General features: G+C 57.7%; 1 protein-coding gene across 1 annotated transcript in view; it reads right to left on the bottom strand.

Moving 5' to 3' along the window:
- The window catches only part of NRXN2 (neurexin 2), a 223678-nt gene that overhangs the window by 10440 nt on the left and 192490 nt on the right, over nucleotides 1-20748 (bottom strand). The window contains exons 20-21 of the mRNA XM_044448354.1: nucleotides 20409-20498; nucleotides 12248-12570 (exon numbers count right to left, since the gene is read on the bottom strand). Coding sequence (XP_044304289.1) covers nucleotides 12248-12570; nucleotides 20409-20498 — 413 coding nt within the window. The remainder of the gene's footprint in view (nucleotides 1-12247; nucleotides 12571-20408; nucleotides 20499-20748) is intronic.

Here is a 20748-nt window from a genome sequence, read left to right as displayed (position 1 = left end):
GATGTGCTGGACCACAACACCATAATCCCCGGCAGCATGGCCAAGATAAGGTGCCTTTGGTGTTGAGGTCTGCAGAACCCCAAGGGGATGTGGAGGGTCACCAGAGCGACAGGCCCTGCAACCTATTTTGGGAAGCACGGGGACCCCGAGCTCAGGCTGGGTTAGCAGAAGGGCGAAGAGGGGCCCAAAGGTGGCAAGAAATTCACTCTTCAGGGAGCAAAGGGCACTGGGGAAAACGCCAATTTTCCAGCTCCCGGAGAAGCCCTCCTCCACGGTTTGCTCCTTCTGAGCACGCACCAGAGATAATTTCCCAAACAGCCGAAACTGACGAGAGAGAAAAGTGCAGGAAAGGCCAGCAAATTGTACTCACAAGTAACTGTATCATAACAATAAAAAACACTTATAACCCATAGCTAAAATTGCCCTGTGAAAGGATAAGAAATCAAGCCCACTTCACAATAATATACGAGGGATACAAGGGCAGAGAAAACATACTGCAACCCGGTATAAACTTTACGGGCTCAAATTCCAAGGACGATGGATAGAATTTAATGTTATTTATCAAGCACATTCCTCCTGGGAGTCAGGGCCTTTCAGCGGGGAAATCTCTCCAGGGAAGTCTTCCAGGGTGTGGCTTCCCTGGAGAGGTCTCACAGTCTGACAAATGGAAAACATGTCTTCAGACCCTCCTGGTCTGGACAAAGGGGTATTTTGAATTTTTCACAGCCTCTCCAGTAGAAATGCACTTGGCAACCAATGTGGCATTCATTTCCATGCCTGTTTGCTGACTGGCTTTTACCCACAGCTTCTGCCAAGCAGTTCTAGCGATGTTTTATACATATTTTAGTGTTCTCCTCTTGTTCCTTGTGCATGAAAGGCACAATTCTTTCCTGATCTTTCCTTGTTCCTCCACATGCCTAGATCAAGGGCGAACTGAAGTTCTGGCCTTCAACTTTCCTGATCCCCACCCAGCACAGCTGGAAGTGAAGGATCATGGGACTTGTAGGCCGGAACATCTGGAATGCCACCAATTGCCCACCCCGGCTTAGACCCTTGCCTGTGCTGGCAAGATACCTGCTTTGAAGCACAGACCAAAGACAGTCTTCCTTTGGCGGCTTTAACTTTCCTGGGCCCTTTGAAAGAGTCTGTCTGTTTTTCTCTAGTTGGCTTCCATTTTCCATTTTGCTGCATTTCAACCTGCTGCTGTTTTGCTTTCCTGTTTATTTTAAATCGGGGCAAGCTGCTACAAGTTGACATTTTGCTTAGAAAGGCAGTCTGTGTGACACATTTCAAGAAAACATCTTAAGTTATTTAGAGATAAATAAACACGCGCTTGCAGCATAACGATTTGAGTAGGAACGGAGCTCTCTGGTTCGAAACAGGGTCAGTAGCAAGAAACTGGCTAGTAGGGGGAAGCGCATGAGAAATGCTTTGTGAGGTTCCTTCTAACTCTCTGTGCCTAAAACCGAAGGCTAGTGAAGGTGGGCCCGCAGTGGCCCAGCCAGGGCCAGCTGAGGCACGGTCTACGCAAGAGCAAGAGCTTGCGCATGGCTTGCGCCTGGCAGCCGGCCGAGCCTGCCCCTCTCAGGCCCCGCTAGGCTCTCAAAAGCTTCGGGGTCCAGGCGCCAAGACATCCAATATCTTATCCTGATGCACAAATTCAAGCAGCAACCACGAGACTGTAGCTAAACTTCACAGTAGCCCACGAGTTTCTCCTCCGAATCATCTAAAGCAAAATTGATTCTTCCGTGGATTTGTACCTTGACCCAGAACCACCAAACCCCTGGAAAAAGACTTTCCACCTCAGGAAAATTGCCTCTTTTTCTCCATGCAAGAGCAAATGGCAGAGGAGGGGACAGGCGGCGGAGATTTTTGGCCAACAGATCTGGACTGTAATCACCGGGAGGTTTCTTTTCTTAACCACGGAACTCCAATCCAAGTGCTTTGGGGCCGGGTCTGTTAATGCAAAATCTCGTAGGCCTGTTTTAGGGCTCAGCAATCCTTGCTCTTTCCTGCTCTTAGGGGAAGGAAGCTTCTGGCAGAATCTGTGGGATCGGGGGAACTCACGCTTAGGAATTGCGAGAAGTTTGTATGCCCAACATCCCCGTCCCGTTGCACTTTCTGTGACTTGGAGGCACACTGGGAAAAGAAAACAGGCAAACCAAAAAAATCCCCTTGCACGGTTTTCTATGCATCATGGCTCTCTCATACCTGCATCTATCCTTCTGGCATTTTGCGTGTTTGATATGCGGGTCTGATGGATGCTGTTTACGTACAAATTGCCAGAAAGGTGCCTGGGGGAAAGCATTCATTCGTCGCGATCTACAAAACCTCCATGAATCCTTCCGCCAAGTCTTCAAGTTTCCTAGCCAGGCCTCTGTCTGTGCGGTGTGTCACTTCCATAGCAATTACTCACAAAGAACACATCGATTTTTTTTGGGTGGTGGCGGGGAGACTGTCAAACTGTAAAGACTGCTCTTGCATAAGACCCCCAGAACCTATCCATCTGAAATGTGGCAGGGCTCGGCACAAACAGAAGGGGCAGCTAGGCCAGCAAGTCTGAACTGATTTTGCCAAGAAATAAAAAGCAGTCGACTTATTAAAAAACAAAATAAAAATGCACTCCGCATGAACCCCTCTGTGACTATTTGTCTGAAAGACGGCCAGTTCTACCCACTCCCGAGGGCTCTGAGGCCCTGAATTTTATCCTGCGCAGTTACAACAGCCAAGGAAGAAACAGAAAGTTATGGATTGCTCTTCTCTTATCAGAGCTGGTGGGAAGTGTCAAACTGTGGATTTCTTATGTGCGATTTGGACATGACCGAGGAAAGGCACTATGTTTCTTTCCCCGATTCCAAAAGGACAAGAAATGCCCAATTGTTGCTTGCCTCGCCCTGCGAAAGTGTTTGTTCAATACATCGGAAAGCGCCCTGGGTGGTTTGCAGCATGGAAAAGCAGTATATAAAACGTCCAAAAAGACTGAAGCTGCCTTCAGAAGCGGGGTGGAGAATACATCCAACACCAAACTGAAACAGTTGACGGAACTACCAGGACCAGACAACAGGCTCAAAGACTGCCAGACTTCTGGGAATGCAGAAATTCTGACGTTACTGCTGCAGAGAGGGCAAAATTGCTAGATGGACCCCATGGCTACGCATCCACACGGAGTGGGTCCAACATGAAGAACGGCAACTCTGCTCTGGGGTGTATGGTGCCCCTGATCGTTCGGTTGCCCATCGCAGCCTTTCCGTGCATAAGCCTTTGGTGAATAGACTCCGTCCGCGTGGCCACGGAGCACCGGGGAGTCCCAGCTGGGCCGCTGACCACGAAACCTGCCCTCTGCCCTCTGCCCAGGGCTCTCTCCCCACCAACTGCGGCTCCGAGGTTGGAAGGGCAGCTTCGGAGACGGTGCGAGGGGTGGCGGCGGGGTGGGGGGGGAGGACCCCTGGCCACGTGCCAGCAGGAGCAAAAGACAGGGTGGGAAATGCCCCAGCAGTGTCTTGGCTTCCTCCTACACTCAACCTGTTGGATTACCGGGAGCCAAACGGGGTGTCCCCTTCTTTTATTTTTAATTGGCGCTTGCTTGGGCAGCGGGAAACGCACGGAGGGTGCAGCCTCGTCTTCTCCAATTAACTGCCGAGCAAACTCAGGATTGTGTGACGGAAAGCACTTCTCCGGTATTTCACGAGCTCCGCACCCAAAGGATGACAATTCCGCGGATCATTCGGGATGGAAAGGAGGAGACAAGGCCAGGTTGCCCCTGCATCTTTTCTTGAGGAGCTGCAGCGCTGGAAGCAGAAGCACCATCGGCCATTTGGAAAGCCGGACGCTGCCGCGCTGCTGCATCAGGCATGGCGCATCTGGCCCAGTACTGTCCACGCGGGCTGGCAGCCACAGGTCTTCTGGGTTTTCTTTCAAGCAGGGGTTGTTCCAGCCCTCCCTGGAGATGCCAGGGGTCAAAACTGTTCCACGCAGAGCGAGGACCGAGCCCGAGCTGTCGGCGCAAACTTTTCCTGCGGTTTTGCAACTCTGAATTGCACCACCCGCACATTAATTACACTTACACCAGAGCCCTCCAACGTTTGCCCAACTTCGCGCCAGTGCTTTGGTGTGAAGCGTGGCCAGTCGGCCCCCAAAAGGCAAACTGGGGGGTGGCAGGGGGTCATACAGGGGTGAGGAAGTTGGGCAAACTGGAAAGGGATGCTGGGCACGGTAGTCCAAACCATCCGGAGAGCAATGCTTTTCCTGTGTGCACGGTGTCCGCTTTGGGCGGCATCTTCTCCGCTCGGCCCCACCTCCGCCTCGTGCTTCTTGGGCCAGTCACTCTCCGTTTAGCTTTGCCAGTCTTTCTGGGAAAGGGCTGCCCCGCCCTGCTAGGGCAGCCATCTTGTGAAAGTGACCACGGCTCCCCAAATTTCAAAGAGGCCCAGCAACCCGAACTCTACCCAGTGCAGCAACGCACAGTCACAGTTTGCAAGTGTGGTGCGTTCAGGCACAGCAACCCACATCCGCTGACGCCAACGCTGGAGAGCCCCTGTCCGTCGGTGAAGCCTCCCAAGTCGCCACGGCCGCCGGCTTTTTCACCTACCTCTCGTTCTGGCCCGGATGATGGTGGAGAAGGAGCGGGAGCAGCCAACACTGTGGCTCCCTGCCCGCAAAGCAAGGAGGGTGACTCACGGAGGAAGGGGGCGCAAAAGATCCCCATTTCGGACCCCCGGCATCTCCAGCGAGAGCTCAAGGAGATTCGTGTCTGAAACCAGGAGAGCCACTTGAGTTAGATGGCCCAAGTGTCCGACTCAAAATAAGGCAGGTTCGCACGCTCCAGTTAAAAGCAGCCCCTTACCACCACGAGGACTGGAATCTTACTTTGTTTTTAATGGAAGGGCTGTGTCTCAGGGTACCACCCCCGGCAGGCCCAAGTAGGGTTAAGAAACAGTCTTGCCTGAAAATATTGAACTGAATGGACTGATTCATATAGCAACTTCTGAAATCTTCCACGAGGAGGAGAGGGGAGATTCATGGGGTCCAGCTCAAGCGTGAGGCCCCAGGGACTGCCCCACGCGTGCCCCCGTGGGGCAGGAGGGCACAATGACCCTCTCCAAGGGACCCCCTGGGCACAGCTTGTGGTGGTGTCCAGAACGAGAGGAAACCACCCCCTAGAAGCCCCCAGGCTGTTGCTGGACTGATCGTGGGCTGTTTCCTCCTCGCACAAGCCGCGCACCCTGGGTTCAGACGGCACGACAAGCGGGCTCCGGCAGGTGATCCTAACGGTGCCCGCTGCGCACCAGGGGCCCAAGCAAGCCACAGCGGCCCGTTCAAGCCATGGCGCTGGTGCGCCTGTGCCCACGGGGTGGACTTGGAGAGGGCCTGGCGTCTCGGCTGCGATGGGGCTGGGGCCAGTCTCTCCCCCCGCGAACGTGCCCACATCGCAGGGCTGTTGTGCTGAGCAAAGGGAGACGACTTTGCACGAGGCAGGAATGTTAATTGCATAATCACAAGGAGAAAGGTGGCATTGGACGGAGGCGCCAGGGGGCTGGGGGGGCCGGCTGCCTCCCGCCCACCCTGTGCCGTCAGCACCCCAGCGCCCGTCCGGCCTGGAGTGCTGGCGCTAGCGTAACAAAGGCTTGGGCAGGACATCAATCACGGGGGCCCTCTTCCCCCCCCCAACAGAATGTAAATGAGGGTCCAGAGACAGTCCCCCGAGCTCCCCGCTCTCTGCCGCAGCGCCCTTGCCCCAAGCCCCTGCTTTGGTGAGGTGCTTCATTCAATGCCCGGACTAGCAACCTCTTCTTCTTTGCCAGAATAGGGCTCTGCCCTGGAAAATGCTGCAAACACAATGGAAAGAGTAACCTGGAACATGTGAAGAGTGTGCTCCTGTCGCTATCGCCTCCCTGCAGCAGTTCGCCCTCGTGCATTAGGACTCTCAGCAGATGGTGGCACCCAAACATGTCCGAGTTGCCTTTTTAGCAGAATCAAGCGCTGGCCTTCCTCCCTTTCCCCTCTGCTTTGCACCCCCCTCTCCCAAGACGGGAGGCCAAAACCGCCAGCTTTGGAGACACAGGTCATCCACTCGGTGCGTGCTCAGAGGGAAGCTCTTCTTAGCCTGTCCCAGGTTTCAGAAAGCAGGAACTGGCCCCGCGTGCTAGAGGGGAGGCCTCGTCTCCGGGCCGACCAGCTTGCAGCTCCAGGTGGAACCCGCGTCCTTCGCGCACGAAGCTCCGTGCTCGGGGGTGGGCAACTTCAGGCTCATGGGCCAGCTCTGCCCCCTGGGGACCCTCGGGCGCCCACGCCCCCTTCCTGGGTGTTTTCCACTGCTGCGTGTGCTCTGCCCCATTCCGGGTTGCAGCGCCTTCCCAAAGCCGGGCGGCCGGCAGTTCAGGCCAGCCTTCTCTTTCGGGCAAACGGTGTCCGGCAGCGGCAGCAGCCCCCCCATGACTTTAGGCAGGGGGTTTGCACCCTGGAGAGGCGAGGGATCGGACGGGTCCTGCCGGGCCCTGCGGAGCGAAGCGAGGCTGCTGCGGGCGGCTGGCAGAGGGGCTTGGAGAAGCCAGTGGGAGGCAAGTGGAGGACTCTGAAGGGTCCTTGGGAAGCAAAGAGCTCTTGCCGAAGAGGCCCTCGAAGACGCGGCTGGAGAGCTGTGGGGCTGCGTTGCCGGGGAGGGGGCTCGGCGGAGGCCAGGCGTGCGAGAACAGCCCGGGCGCTGCTTCGCGGTCCCCTCTGGCTGGCTCCTGAACTCGCTGGCGGCCCGTCGGGGGAGGCTTGGTCTGGAAATGTGAGCAGTTCTGGAGAAGGGGGGCCGCGTTTTGGGTCCCCGATTGTGGACGGGGCCTTTTGGGGTGACAGCCGTGGGGAACCGGAAACTGCCTGCACTGCGGCCCCTTCGGATGCTCCGAAAGAAGACCAGACCTGCAGAGGAAGCTGGTCTGGGAGAACGGACACTGCAGATGGGAGAACAGCCTAGATGCGGGGGACTACACCCCCCATCATCCCCAGCCAGCACGGTCCCTTATCGCTGTCCTCTGCAAGCAGGACCACAGCAGATTTTCCTCACTTCTATCCTGCAATTCACACCGTTCCTTCTTCCAACAAAGATGTCCAGTTTTTCAAGATAGGAGAAAGATGGAAAATACGGCAAGAGATTTAGCAATGCGAGGCACCCCGTCAAATACGCCAGCACCCCCAGCTCCTCCTTCGTGCCACCTCTGCTCCCCCACCTGCTGAGGAGCAGGGGAGCCCCTGGATTGCCGTGTGGAAGCAGATCTGCAGGCCCGGGGGGCGGCTGGGCAAGGAGAGGATCTTGAGGGGTGGCAGAGCGCTCGAAGAAAATGCCAGGCCCGGTGCGCAGAGGACGTGGAGGCCGACTTCACGCGGGCAGAATTGGGACTGGGGCAGTAAATGTGACTGCCAAAACACAGACCTTTGGTGTGCCCACACTTGGACATGTGGGCATGTCGTGAGCGGAGCCGGCTGGAGCCGGGGGTCAGACTAGATGGCCCGGGAGACCCCTTGTGACTCGCCCTGTTTCTACGTTTCTATTGCGTTCGGTTCTGCTCGCCTTGCCTGAAAAAGGACATTATTGAGGTGGAATAAAGACAGAGAAGGGCAGCAAAGGGGCTGGAGCAGCTGCAACAGTGGGATCCATTTTAGAAGAAGGGCAAGGAAGGGGGGACACGGCAGGGGGGCTGAGAAGAACGCGTGGCGTGGAGAAGGTGGAGGGGGGCATTTCTCTCCCTCTCCCGGGACACTTGAACCCGGGGTCCTCCCACGAAGTGGACGGATGGGCACTTCAGGGCAGGGGAAAGGAAGTCCTTCTTCATGTGGCGTAAACGAAGGCATCTGCTGCCACGGGAAGGGGGGTGGCCGCCACCTCGGCCGGCCTTCAGAGGGGGGTGGCGGGCCCTGGAGGCCACTGTCCTCGCCAGCCACGGGCCACTGCTCCCCAGAGGCGGCCGGCCTGCACACGCCGTGGCCGCGGAGCTGGCCAGGCAGGGGTCTGGCACCCGTCCTCCGGAGCCACCCGTGGGCTGCGCCGTGCGTGCAGAGCACCGGGCTGGATGGAGCCCGGCCCTGATCCGGCCGGGCCCCCCGAGGGTCTTCTCTCCGTGTGCTCGGCCGGGCGCCCTTCCTGCCCGCCGTCCCCGCAGGGCCTGCGCCTCGGCGGGGGACGCCGGCCGGCCTCTACTTTCCAGCATTCCTCCTCCGCCGGCCCGCGGGCACCGGCCCCGGCGGCTTTTCCGGGCGCATTAAGATGCCAGCCGGGGCGGGGGGGCGAGGACGATGGGCTCCATCGGGCGGCACGTCAGTCCACGCCACCAGCCGCACTCTCGCTCCCTCCGCCGCCCTGTCTTCGCCCCACCTGCCTCTTTCGGGCCCGGCCCCCCCTCCGAGGGAGGAGAAAGCAGGCCGACCCAATTACTGCCAGTTGCCATGGCAACCGGAAGAGGACTTTGTCAGCGGTTTTTCTCCTCCTCCTGCCCCCCCCAAAGCATCATCTGTGCCATCGGAGAAGGAGAAGCCCAAGATCGTTGGGCTGCGGAGAACGCTCTTTTGCAGGCGCTGCAAAGCGGAAATGGGGGGGGCGGCGGGGGGGAAGGAAGGAAGGCATTCATTAGCCGCCCTTCCTACTTCCCAGCTCCGTGGCTCCCAAAATATGGCAGGGGCAGCTGCCGAACCGGGGGGAGCGGAGGCTGCAGTGGAGATCGCCTTGCTCAGCCTTCCCCGGGCCCCCCGGGGCCGCAGCGGAGGCAGCAAGGGCCCCCCGAAAGCTCTCCGGCGGCACCGTCCACTGCAGCCCGCCTCGGCCCGGTGTGGGTCGGGGGAGTGCACTCATTTTGCGGGGGGCAGGTCGGGGAAGGCTGCACTAAAGCTCTTCCCTCCACGGCATACAAACAGCCAGACACTTGGGAATCGGAAACCTCCCAAAGTTCCACTTTTCAGCTCGACCTTTTATTCAGGACCATGAGGACTAGGAACGTTATTTTTAGGGAATGGGGCTGGAACAGCTTAATTTGCTTTGCATGCAGAGGTTCCCCGGCTGGATCCCCAGACGCATCTCCGGGCAGGGCTGGCAAAACCTCTGCAGTTTTGTGGTTTTCTATGTTTGTAAGGTGAATTTTAATTGTTGTTCTTGCGTTGCCTTGCCTTTCTTCCCCTTCCAAGGAACCCAAGGTTCTTCTCTCCATTTTATCCTCCCAACAACAACCTTGTGAGGTGGGTGAGGCCCAAAGTCACTCCATGAGCTTCATGGCTGCGTGAGGCTACAACCCGAATCTCCCAGGTTCCCATTTCAGTTCGACCTTTACTCAGGACCATGAGGACTAGGAACCTTATTTTGGTCCAGCACTATCCACTAGGCCTCACAGGTTCTCTCCATTGTGAGCTCACTGCAAAGATCTTGGCTGATAAGACTCAAACCTGCCTACCTCAAAGGGGTGTCAGGCTGAGATAATAGCATTATTTAATTTTGCTGGGTGGAATGTGTGTGGAATGAGGAAGACTAACGCTACCACAAATAAAGAATGGCTATCATAAACAGAGGTGAGGATCTGGGACAAATGAGAAGGAGAGTGCAAGCTTTTGCGTCTCACAGAATTCTTCATCTCATGAAAAGGTCAGAACCTGACGAAGAGTTCTGTCCAACTCCGTCACACTTTTCCATCCCTGAAGCAGCAGCCAAAAATGCACATATTCCGCAGAAGCATTTAGGATTTTCACGGTCGTCAGTGTCCCCCACCCTGCCCGCTCAAACCTTCATTCGCTCTTCGGTCCTCCCATTCTTTCATAATTGCCTTAATGTTTTAATGTGGATTCCATTACTTTTTATTATATGGGGCTGGGATGGAAATTGCGTTTTGTTTTCTGTTTGGCAAAGTGCCTCTAATGACAACTGTTCTGTGTGTGTATGTGTGTCTGCGTGCGTTGCGCGTGAAAATAGGGGGCTCAAATAAATAGACCAGCAACCAAAGGGAACAGAAAGAGCACGTCCGACCTCAATTCCCCACCCTCTGGGGTCTGCGGCAAAAGGAAGGCCCAAGGGCCAGAGCAGGGACCATCAAGCGGACGGCGGCCACGTGTGTTACGTCGTGTGTGTTAACATGACATAACCCGGCATTGCCCTTTAGGTGCAGCGACCGGAGAATCACGTGCGTTGAGCCTGGAACAGGATGTTTACAGGAAGACCATAACCCCAGCAGGTTTCATTTGCCCTTCTGCCCCAAATCGCTGCCCCGGCGGAGCAGCCGGAGAATGTTTCACAGCACGCAAGCATCCAACCCGCATACCGAGCAGGACACAAAAGACCGGCTTGCCAGAAGGAAAGTGGGCAGCCTGCAGGAGAGGCCCAGGGTCCCCCAAATTTCCTTCCCTCCACTGCCGCGGCCCACCCTGCAGAGACCACGGAGGTGTCATCCAAGGAGTTCAGGGTGCCAAGGCTTCCTGGCTCTCTGCACGCCACAAAGACAATTCCGCGACGGTGGTGTAAGGGACTCTGGGCTCACAGGGGAAAAGTGCTGGGATTTTTCAACCGGCAGGGCCACAGAGATTACCTGCCACCCATCCCGACTTCCTTGCACCCTCTGAACTGAGCTGCGACCCTCACAACACCAGCGGGACCCGAATTTTCCCAGCAACTACAGGCAGCCACCATGCAAAGCGTCCGGGGGTTTCTCGGTGCATTCAGGCCCATTTGCTAGCTGGACCGGGTGTGTTGACCTGGCTCCACACAGCTGCCGGCTACACAAAAAGGCCTTGGGGCAAAGGGTTCGCAGCCCTCTAAAGACATGGAAGAGTGGGCGGGACCTGGGAGGCTCATCCGGTCCAAACTGGCTGGGCCTTCTGGAAGGTGCCGGGTCTTTTCCTGTCTGATCATGCGCAGAATTGCTGCGTAAGGATGCTGCTTCCAGGCTTCTATGCTACCGAATGCCCGTGTCCAGCAGAGTCTCCCTTTTCCCCGAATGGATATTCAGCAATAAGGAAGAGGATGGAAGGACTGGTGCGAAAAACAGGGAAGACCGATAATATCGGAACCGCCTGTAAACATCCCATGAACAAGGCGTTTGAGATTTCACCTTGCCTGGAAAGATCCAAACTTAGCTGAGTTTGTGTTGAACTGAGCCCCTCCCTGGAATCCACGGGACAAGCCAGCTCTGGCTTAAATCTGACTGCTTTCCATGGGGATCCAGTATAATTTAGCCTGGTGGACCTGGAATTTGGCATCAGATTCCAGAAACAGGGACAAACATTCCTTGATTTGTCCAAAAAGCGACAGATTCCAAATTGGAACTGCAGCTACACATTCGTTTCCACACTTCTCTGGATTTTCAATGTAGTTCTTTGATTAAAAGAAAAAAAAAGTACGCATGCATTTGTGAGAGGAAGCTGTATATGAAAAAGCAAACATTTGGGAAATGTGTGTAGCTTTCATGTGGATTTTTTTTAAAATCCCAGACTGGTGTGGAAATGGGACAGGAAAAAAAAAGTGTTTGGAAAAAAATCCTAGATAACAGGACAGACATAATGCTCTATTCCTATCAAGTACAGAATGTGGCATTTTAGCATTTTTGGGTGGGGGAAGGAAAGAAAAACGACAAATTTCTGGCCCCCAAGAGCTGGGAAGGTAAACTTGGCCACATGGGGGCAAATAGCTGACAAAACTCAGAAATAATGAGTTTGCTCTCAGATGCTGAATATATATGTATACAAAGTCAACCAAGAAGTCGACTTTTTACATCATTTCAAAGCTGGCAAAATCCAGGTTTTTGGGGCTGGAGTTTGGGAAAATGAGGGGGAGAGTCCAAATTTCAGCCCTCCACTGACCATGAAATTAAAAATATATATTTTCAATGTGCATCTGAATTCTATATGCAAAGTCTTCTTTTTGGCGGAGAGAGACGTCCTAACCGTTTGGCCGGTGTTTCAGATGTCGGTTCCCCATCCCTCGCTGGAGGGACTTGCGTTCAACCCTGCAAAGCGGGAGACCGCCTTCCTGGGGTTTTCAACTCGTGCCCTGGACACCACCAGTGGCCGTGGTCTGTTCTGGGCTCTGACTGGGAATCGGGCTCTTCAGCAAGACGCTCTTGAGCCGCACCCGCCTGGCTCCTGGGGAGTGGCCCTGCCGTGGCCCAGCAGGGCGGCCATTTCGCGCTGGCGCCCACGGCCTCCCGTGAGAGCAGAGGGCTGGGGACCTGGCCTGCCGCCCCACGGCCCCCCACCCGCCCGCCCGCCGGCCGGGAGCCCCCCGCCCGCTGACCTGGGTGATGCTGTCGCGCATGGTGGGAGAGCGGCCGCGCCGGGTCGTGGTGGTGGCCATGGTGGTGGTGGTCTCCATGATGGTGGTCGACATGTCCGCCAGCAGGGTGGTGGCCGTGGTCTCGGTCGTCATGACGGACGGCACCTCGCCCACCAGCCGCAGGTTCCCCTCCACCTTCACGTTGGGGTCGCTCTCGGCTGCCAGGGACAGCACCTTGAGTCCATTGTAGTACAGCCCCGAGATCTGACCCTGGAAGGGGCGGCCCTGGTCCCGGCCCCCGATCTTGATGGCGGCCTGGCTGTTAAAGATCGTCAGCTGGCGACCTGACCGGGGGGGGGGGGGGGGGAAAAAGAGAGGGAGGCGGACGTGAATCGCGGGGCTCGGCGTCCGGGGCACAGGGGCCTCTCCGGGGCCTCCGGAGGGCCCCCTGACCTCTTCTCCCTCACCCTCGGGGCTTCCCATCCTTCTGTCCTTCTGGGCCCTTCCCTGCGCTCGCTGCCATCGCCTCCTACGTCCGGCTTTGCTCCGCCTTGCCTCTCCCCGGCCTGCAGCGTGCCCCCCGGGCAGCCGGTGCCGGCCCTCGCAGCGCCTCTGCCCGCCTGCCCTCGATGAGCTGCAGAGCCCCAGGAGGAAGACCGGTGGCGGTCGCACGGCCCCGGGAGGCGGGTGGCCCGCTGCCGCGCCCGCATCGATCCAAGGCGCTCCGGCTGCTCTGCATCCTTATCTCATCCATCTCCCTGGCTCTCATTACAGCTGGAGGGACGCGGGAGTGCAGGCGGCCGGGGAGCAGATGGATCCGAAAGCCGGGCTTTCTTATCTCGTCCGCCTTCCCTGCCCCTTCCTCTGCGCCCGTCTGTCTCTGCAGCCATCCCTCAAGGAGGCGGCCGTGTTCCTCGGAGCCCTCCACCGCCAGAACAGCCCCCCACGCCTGGCAGGCCCTCGCTCCCGGGTCTTCCGTCCCACCCCCAGGGTCTTCTGGAGGTCTCCCACTGCCCCCCCTTCTGCCTCGTGCCTCACGCCCCCTGCACAGGACAAAGAGTGAGCGAGAACAGAGACGGTCCCCTGGCCGCTAGGTGGCCGGGACCCACACCGAGACCAGCTGTGGGGAGGCAGGGGCTGGGGCGGACCAGCGAGCGAGAGCCCTGTGGGTTGGCCCTCCAGCCCCAGAAGCAGCAGGCCTCGGCTGCACTCCTCCCAGGGGACGCCTAAAACTGGCCCATGGCTGGAGCCGGGGCCCACACCCAGGAGACTCCGTCCAACCCTCGCAGGCTGCTGGAGAGCCCCCCATGGGGGAAGGCGAGGGGCTGAGCTGGTGGACCAAGGGCCCGCTGGCATGCACAGAGTGGCCAGAATCGGCCCCCCAGGCACGGTGCGTCCAGCTCTCGCGGCACTGGGAGCCTGGCTGGGGCAGGACCTTTCCACCTGCGGACAGGTGAGCGCAGGCCAGGTGCGTGGCGAGCAGGGAAGGCCTGGGCAGCCCCCTCCTTTCCCACTGCTCCCCCTCCTGCCAGAATGAAATAGGTTCGGGGACAGGGGAGAACTGGGAGGAAGGGGCCGCTGGCTTAGGGGTGGGCGGCCCTTGTGTTTGGCCACCCAGCGAGAGGAGATGTGGGGGGGCTAAGAAAAGGACCCCTCCCCCAACCCTCGAGCCCCACAGGGCTCCTATTCGGGGCTGCCCCACCGGGTGCAAGGCTCTCGAGTCCACCGAGAGCATCCCCGCGCCCCCCCCCCTCGCTCACTCTTTGTTCATGCGGTTTGGTGGCAGGGCTTTTTTTGCTGCCACGTGTGTGCAAAAAAAGAAACCGAGAAATGTTCAAGGGACGGTCTGTTGCAACCTAAAGGAGGTGTCTCCAGATGGTGCTGACTGAACTTTCCTATTCTGTTATGGGGAAAAAATAATTACAGCAAAAACCCACAACAAAACCCTGGCTTTAAAATAAACAGCTCTTTTCCTCCCCTCGAGAAGTTTGCAAGTGGATATTTGTTTAACCCCCTGAATCTCTTTTTGCTTCCTTGTTTAGAGAAACGGTTATTTTATGTTTAATATGGCTGTTTGTGTAAGGTTAGAGGACCAGCCCACACCATAAACAGACCCCTGCAGCCCAGGCCCTGCTCTCCCACCTCGTCTCCAGTTTAGTGCCTTAATTAGTTGGGGTTCTGAGCAACTCACTTTTTTTCCTTCCCTGATTTAAAGTCGTTTTCCGTTACGCTGTTTATGCCTCGTCTATCTGTTCCCCTCCGAGTGCAGCCACGTGTGTGGAAACGTGCGAACGCACACAGGTGCAGATGCGCCCGCTCTCCCGCACCGCCTGCCTGTGAGCCCGGAGGTGGAGAGAGCTGCCGCACCGGGATAAACGCTTGTGAGCCACTCCGCAGGTGCCAGGCTAAAAATTCTGCAGTCCAGCCCCGAACAAGAGGTGCGTGTGGGTCTGCGGAGAGACGGGGGGGGGGGGAGGAGAGGAGAGCGAGGGAAGGAGAGCTCAGGCCAAGCGCCAAGCGAAACATCTGCGGAAGCCAAGACGGCTTAGCCACCCCCTGGGAGGCATAATTCAGGAGGCAGCGTGTCAGATGGTCCCCCGGTCCCTCCGCCCTTCTTGCCCCGGCACGCCGGAGCGCACAGAACCGGATCTCCGGAGCAGCACCCCTCCCAGCTCCGCAAGGTCGAGTGCCGAATCACAGGAATCGGGCAGCTGAGATGCGGCATGAGGGGCACGTGGGTGGGCCAGCTGCGAAAGCCGGCGCGGCGTGACGGAGGTGGCACGAGATGTGGGGGCCGGGGACGGAGACCCCCATTTCTCCCTCTTGCAAGACCCCACGAGGCCGCCCCACGAAGATTCACGGGGGAGGAAGGGGAGGGATTCCCAATTCGGCACGCAGAGAAACGCTGGTGTTCCCTTCCGTGAGGTGCGGCGATGGCCACCCTGGACAGCTTCAGGAGGGGCTGGGCCAATCCATGGACAAGGCTATTGATGGTTACTAGTCCTCATGGCCAGACGTTACCTCCAGGAAAGAGACCCCACCGCCTGAGAGTTGCTGCCCATCACCGCAAAGGTGCGCCTGACTTCCGGCTGTCCTGACTGGGTAAGGCTGGGCCAGAGCTCCACCTGAGGAGGAGAAATCAGTGTGGCCAGCTCTGGGCTGTGTTTTCGAAGTCAAGGACTCCACATGGAAGATGTGAAGAGTGCCTCTGAACATGTACAGAGAGAGCCCCGCTGCCACACCAGTGGGAGACCATGGGAGGCGAGGGCTTCTGGAAGAGTTCAGATTCACGGCCTTGCCTTTTCTAACCCACCACGCTTTGGGAATGGAAGGGCGATGCTTGCCGCCTGCCAAGAACCAGCTGAAGTTACATCCTTCAGGGCTGGCCTTCCTGGAGGAAGAGGACACCTGAGCAGGTTCTGGGACCTGGGAGATGTAGCCATTACACCTGGGGGGGGGGGCAGGTTGGGGAAGGCAGCCTTAAGCCAAGCGGGGTAGCCTTTTAACAATGCTTTTCTGTTGGAGCAGAGGGTTGCCTCTCGCGGTACTGGTGCAAGGGCGGGAAATTGATTTTCCTTTCTTTCCGGTTGGTTGTTTAGCATTGCGGCTGTGCTCTCATTTTTGTTTTTGTTAAACTGGGCTGGCCATCCAGGGGTGCCGGGTTCAAAACAGGTTTGCCGCTCACCGCTCTCTCTGCCCAGAGACGGCAAGAGTCTCATGTGTGCTCGAGGCAGCTACTGATCTTTCGAGGCCCGTCCAGCTCTCCCTTCCCCGTCAAAATTAAAACAGCTGCTAGAGGAGGAACTGCAGGGATGAAAACATTGCAGCAGGGAAGGTGTGCCCTTTGCATGCTAACAACACGCCACCAGCCAACCTTAGCCAGGCGGCATCCGGTCATTTTGCTCCGAAATCCGGCGTGGAAAAAACCGCCCACTGGCTGCCTGTCCACGCTGGTGGAGCCAAGGCCGGAAAGGGAAGGCTCGGCTCCCCGTCACGAGGACTAGCAGCACGTCGGCCCCAGAGTGAGCTCCCACAAAGCACCCCAGGGGCTCAACAGGGACCGAGTCTCTGCTGGTGGGAAGACCCCCTTCCAAAATCCGCCGTGCCAGGCTAGAGGGAACACGGTTTCCCGGGGAGGAGGTTAAGCTTGGGAATGGGGCCGTTTCTCTGCGTGCTGAAAGTCACTGGTCCCAGTGCCGGTATCTCCAGTTAGGAAAGTCGCAGGTGGCTGGTGATGGGGGGGATGTGGGGGGGCATGCACAGCAGGCCCCTGGCCCAGTCCTCCGCGCTTCCGGGAGGCAGATCCTGGGAGAATGCTGGGACCCTTCTCCGTCTGACAGCCACTGCCAGGCATGGTAGGCAGGACTGGGCACCGCGACTTATGCGCTAACCTGGCGCACGGAGACGGACAATGCTTGGCATGCAGCAAAAGGCAGGTCCAAGCTGCTGCCTGAAGGGGATCCAGAGGTCGGAAGGCCCCTCCCTGCCTCGATGAGCAAACCTCCATGTTCCCATGCAGGCTGCCTTGGCTGCGACGAAGCACCTTCCAGGCCCCGGCGTCTCCGCTCAGCAGCGGCTGGCGAGGGCAGGATTTCTCCCGGGGACTCAGCGCAGCAAGAGCCCTGCTCGCCCTCCAGCACGTGCAGGGTGGGGAAGAGTCGGGGCGTCCACGCCCGGGACCCCGAGGGCTGCTGCCGGTGACAGCAGACAGACCTGGGCGTGTTAGACACGCGCTTGGACCTGTGTGGGGGGCAGGAAAGGCCAGAGCACATGGCCTTGGCTTCCAGCACCGCCATTTCAGAGGGTGGGAAGGGCCCGCTTGTGCCGGAGGCCACAGGCAATCCATGCTGGAAGCGCACTTTAAGCTGGTGTGCGGCAGCTTCCCAGCCAGAGAAGGGCCTTCAGGTCTGCCGACTGAGGGCTGGGGAAAACGCCACCGGCTGGCAGGAGGGCCCACCTCGCAACCTGATCCCAAAGCCCCCAACTCAGTGGGGGGAGGGTGTGTGGAATGGGAAAAACCCACTGGGTTTGGCAAAAGCCCTCTCCTTTCTCCTAAAGAGGGGGGCTCTTTTCCCACCCCTGCCACCCCCAATTTTCTCAGAGATCCCCAGCCTCCCCGTCCCATTCAGAACAGCCCCTTCCAGCGCTCATCTGGGGGAGAGACACCATTTTTGGGCGGAGTGATGCTGGAAGGGCAGCTGGTCCTCTAAGTAAGTTCACAGCTGCCCACCATGAACTGTGAAAGCAAAAAAGGAGGTGCGAGTCTGACGGCGTGCGATTGGGGGGGGAGGGAGGGAGGGGTGGCAAGCTGGTCTCCTGGGCCAAACAGAGCTCTTCCTCGAGCCGCAAGAAAGAGGCACGCTCCCGTTCGGAAAACTGTGTGCAGCTTTGGAGAGCGCCCCCTCGAGAAGACAGCCCAACGTGCTTTGGCCTGAAAGGCCAGGGTGCCCCGTCCCGGCGTGCTGGTGTGAGGGTGCTTAAAATCGCATGCACTCTGGAATGCGTGTGCAGAAAAGGGGAAAGGAAGAGACTGTGCTGAGTTAATAACCTTCTGCTGTTACTCACATGGGTTTATCCAAGGTTGCATCCAGTCCCCACTGCTCTCCATTAGGTTCCCCCAAGCCCTGCAGCCTTCACAGGGTTACGGGAGGACGGTTCTTCTCCTACCTGGACAGCCTTCCCCTTCCTCCACCTGAAATTCTACTGCTTTTGCTTCTCCCTGATTTTTTGCTTTTTAAAAACTCATTAAAAGTCCCTTTAACTGGTTTTTTGTTGTTGTTGCTGCTGTTGTTTTCCTTTCTTTTCATTTTGTGGCCATCCCTCTGTTTAAGCCATCGAGTTATAGACATTAAAAAGATACATTTAGATGCTTATATCCCTTTAGAAAAGCAATGCCCAGCTACGGATGCTTATTTAGACGCTGCGGAATTTATCGGTTAAAAACACTGTTTAGCAGTTGGTTTGAGAGTTAAAAGCACGTTAGATTTATTAGCTGGTTAAAGTTGAGATTTAAAACAAACGTCTCCCTTTCTTGGGTCTGGTTTTCTTTGGTTACGCTTGCTCCTTTCCCCATGGAGTTTAAAAGTGTTAAAGGTGCAGTTCTCAGCCCGGAAATGGGACACCCACACGCGCACACGTCCTGGCCCCCGACAAGAGGGGACGAATGCAAAGCTGGTGAGAGGCGGCATGGCCCGAAGCGCCGTCCAGTCGCGGCTCGGGAGTCGATCACGCCTGGCGACCCCGAAGCTGAAGGGGCCACGTTCCGAGCCGGGCGCCCGTCCTCTGTGCTCAGCCCGATTCCTCAACCCGGGCGGGCCCTCGAGCGAGGAATCGCAGTGGGGGAAGCGGGGCCTGGAGCCGCGGCTGAGCGGGGACGGCGTGTGAGTGGCGCGCTGGCAGGGTGGCGACGGACCCATCAGCTCGCCTGGGAAGACGGGAGCCCGGCGGGGATCTGCCGAGCACCCCAAAGAACGCTTCTGCTCCCTTCCTATGCTGATTTGTTTCAACCGCACGCACAGATAAATGACCCGGCAGCCAGCAAACCACGAGGACGTGCGGCCCTCTTGATCCAGCACGGCCTGCCTGGGCACGGCCGGGGTAGCTCATTCCGCATGGCAGAGGCCCGTGGGGACGACTCTCGCTGCCCTGTCCCCGAAGGAGAGCCCCAAAATGCGGGGGCCATGGGGTCTCGTGTCGGCAAGCACGTTCTCCAACTGGGAAGGCGGCTTAGGATCCAGCAAGTGAGCTGGACTGGCGCTTCTAAGGCCAAGCGGGCCCATAGGGGCTTCAGGATGTTGCTTGTCCAAGGAGCACCCCAAACCCTGTGGCTTCTGTGGCATTTCGGCTGCCCGCTGGGGAGCACAGAGGTCCAGGGGGATGGCGGAGGATTTCCACATCCCCGCAGAGCAAAAAGCGCCAGCACAGCGTCCCTGCGAGCCCCGGTTCCGCTACACCACTGACGGTGGTGGCCTGAACTGCAGCGCCCGCAGCTCCCAAGAGAGTGGCTTTTCTTTTCCCCATGCGAACTGGTGGGGCGGAAGGAGGGAGCTGGCGGGCTGGGCTCGGCTGGCAGAGGGCTGCCCTGCTTCTGGCATCCAGTGGGGCCGGCTTTGCTTCTTGGGTGTAAAGGGAGCCTCGGATCTACGGAGACGGGAAGAGGGCTGGGAGATGCAGGGGGACAAGGTGACCCCCAGACCTGGGACCGGATGTGGCGCCAGACACTGCAAGCGAGAGGCCGGCTGCGATTGCTGCTTTTGAGTCTTCCTCCTCCTGCTTGGGTCCGAGCGAGGGGCCCTGCGACGACATCCAGGCTTGTGTTTTCTTGGATTAAAAAAAATGGGGGCAGAACAGCCCATGCGGGGTTGTCTGACAGGTGGAAACAGTAGCGGGCTCTCCCAAAGCTGCCCGTCCTGGTCTGGAGCCCCACTCCAAGAAAGCCTCCAAAGCACCCCCCTGCTTACGGAGATCATTCCTAAACCTACCATGGAACCCTAAAACAGAGAGCAGCTCTGAGGATGCGCAGAGTGCCACCCAAATTTGGGATGTGAGGAAAAGCATCCCAAAGCATCCTTTTAGTTAAGAACCCTTCCCAAAAGTCCCGATCCGGCTCCAGTGCAAAGTCTGGGCAGGATTCCTCGGGGCCTCCACTCGGAGACCCCAGCCGTGGCCTGGCTCATGCCGCTTTCCACGCAGTCTCTCCCCTGCTTCTCTGCAGCTCTCGGACCTGCCTCCCCCTTCTGCCTCTCCAAACCTTCACGGCCGACAGGAGAGCGCTGGCTTCACACGGCACCGTGTGACCGCCCCGGCGCACCCCTGCCGGATCCCCGGGGGACCCGGGCACCCGCGGTTCTCCCCCCCCAGCAGGGTCCCCTTCCGGACACGGCAAAGAGCAGCAGGAACCAGGCATCATGTGCCGGGTGGGAGAAAGAGGGAAGGGCCTCTCCCCCCGCCGAATTATCCAAATTCTCCCCAACCGACCTCTTGCTCCTCGCGGGACACCCCAACCCATCTTCCGTCACCAGCCTTGAACCATCCCGCGCACAACAGGCTCCACCCGGGAGGGGGAAGGAGGAGAAGGAAGGGTCGACGGGACGGGAAGGGGAGAGGACTGCACCTTTAGACCCTTTCTGGTTTTTATTTTTACTTGCTCGTTAATTAACCGGAATTAATTATCGTTAATTACCTTTGTCGAGTAGCCACTCATCTACTACTCGACCGAGCCGATACGGAATTCTCTGTCTAGCAATCGCCAGTCGCTCATTATCAGTGTTCCCTTCAAAGAGTTTAGAGAGAGATTTGCAGATGGTTAAAAGAAAAAGAACAGAAAAGTAAATGAGAGAGAGACATACGCCATCTGGAAGGTCAAAGGTCAGAGGTTAGCATCTTTAGAGGACAAACTACGCTCAGGCAAATAGCAGTTTAAGCGTTGGATCAAAATTAGCTATTAGCTATCCATTAGTTTGGGGGGGTTTGGGGGAAGGGAGGGGGTCAGTTTGGGGTTTGGTTTGGGGTTTAGCGGTTTT

This window comes from Varanus komodoensis, unplaced genomic scaffold (assembly GCF_004798865.1).
Source record: "Varanus komodoensis strain SLA01 unplaced genomic scaffold, ASM479886v1 scaffold55, whole genome shotgun sequence".
NCBI classification, from domain to species: domain Eukaryota; kingdom Metazoa; phylum Chordata; class Lepidosauria; order Squamata; family Varanidae; genus Varanus; species Varanus komodoensis.
This window is presented reverse-complemented; position numbering and strand designations above follow the sequence as displayed.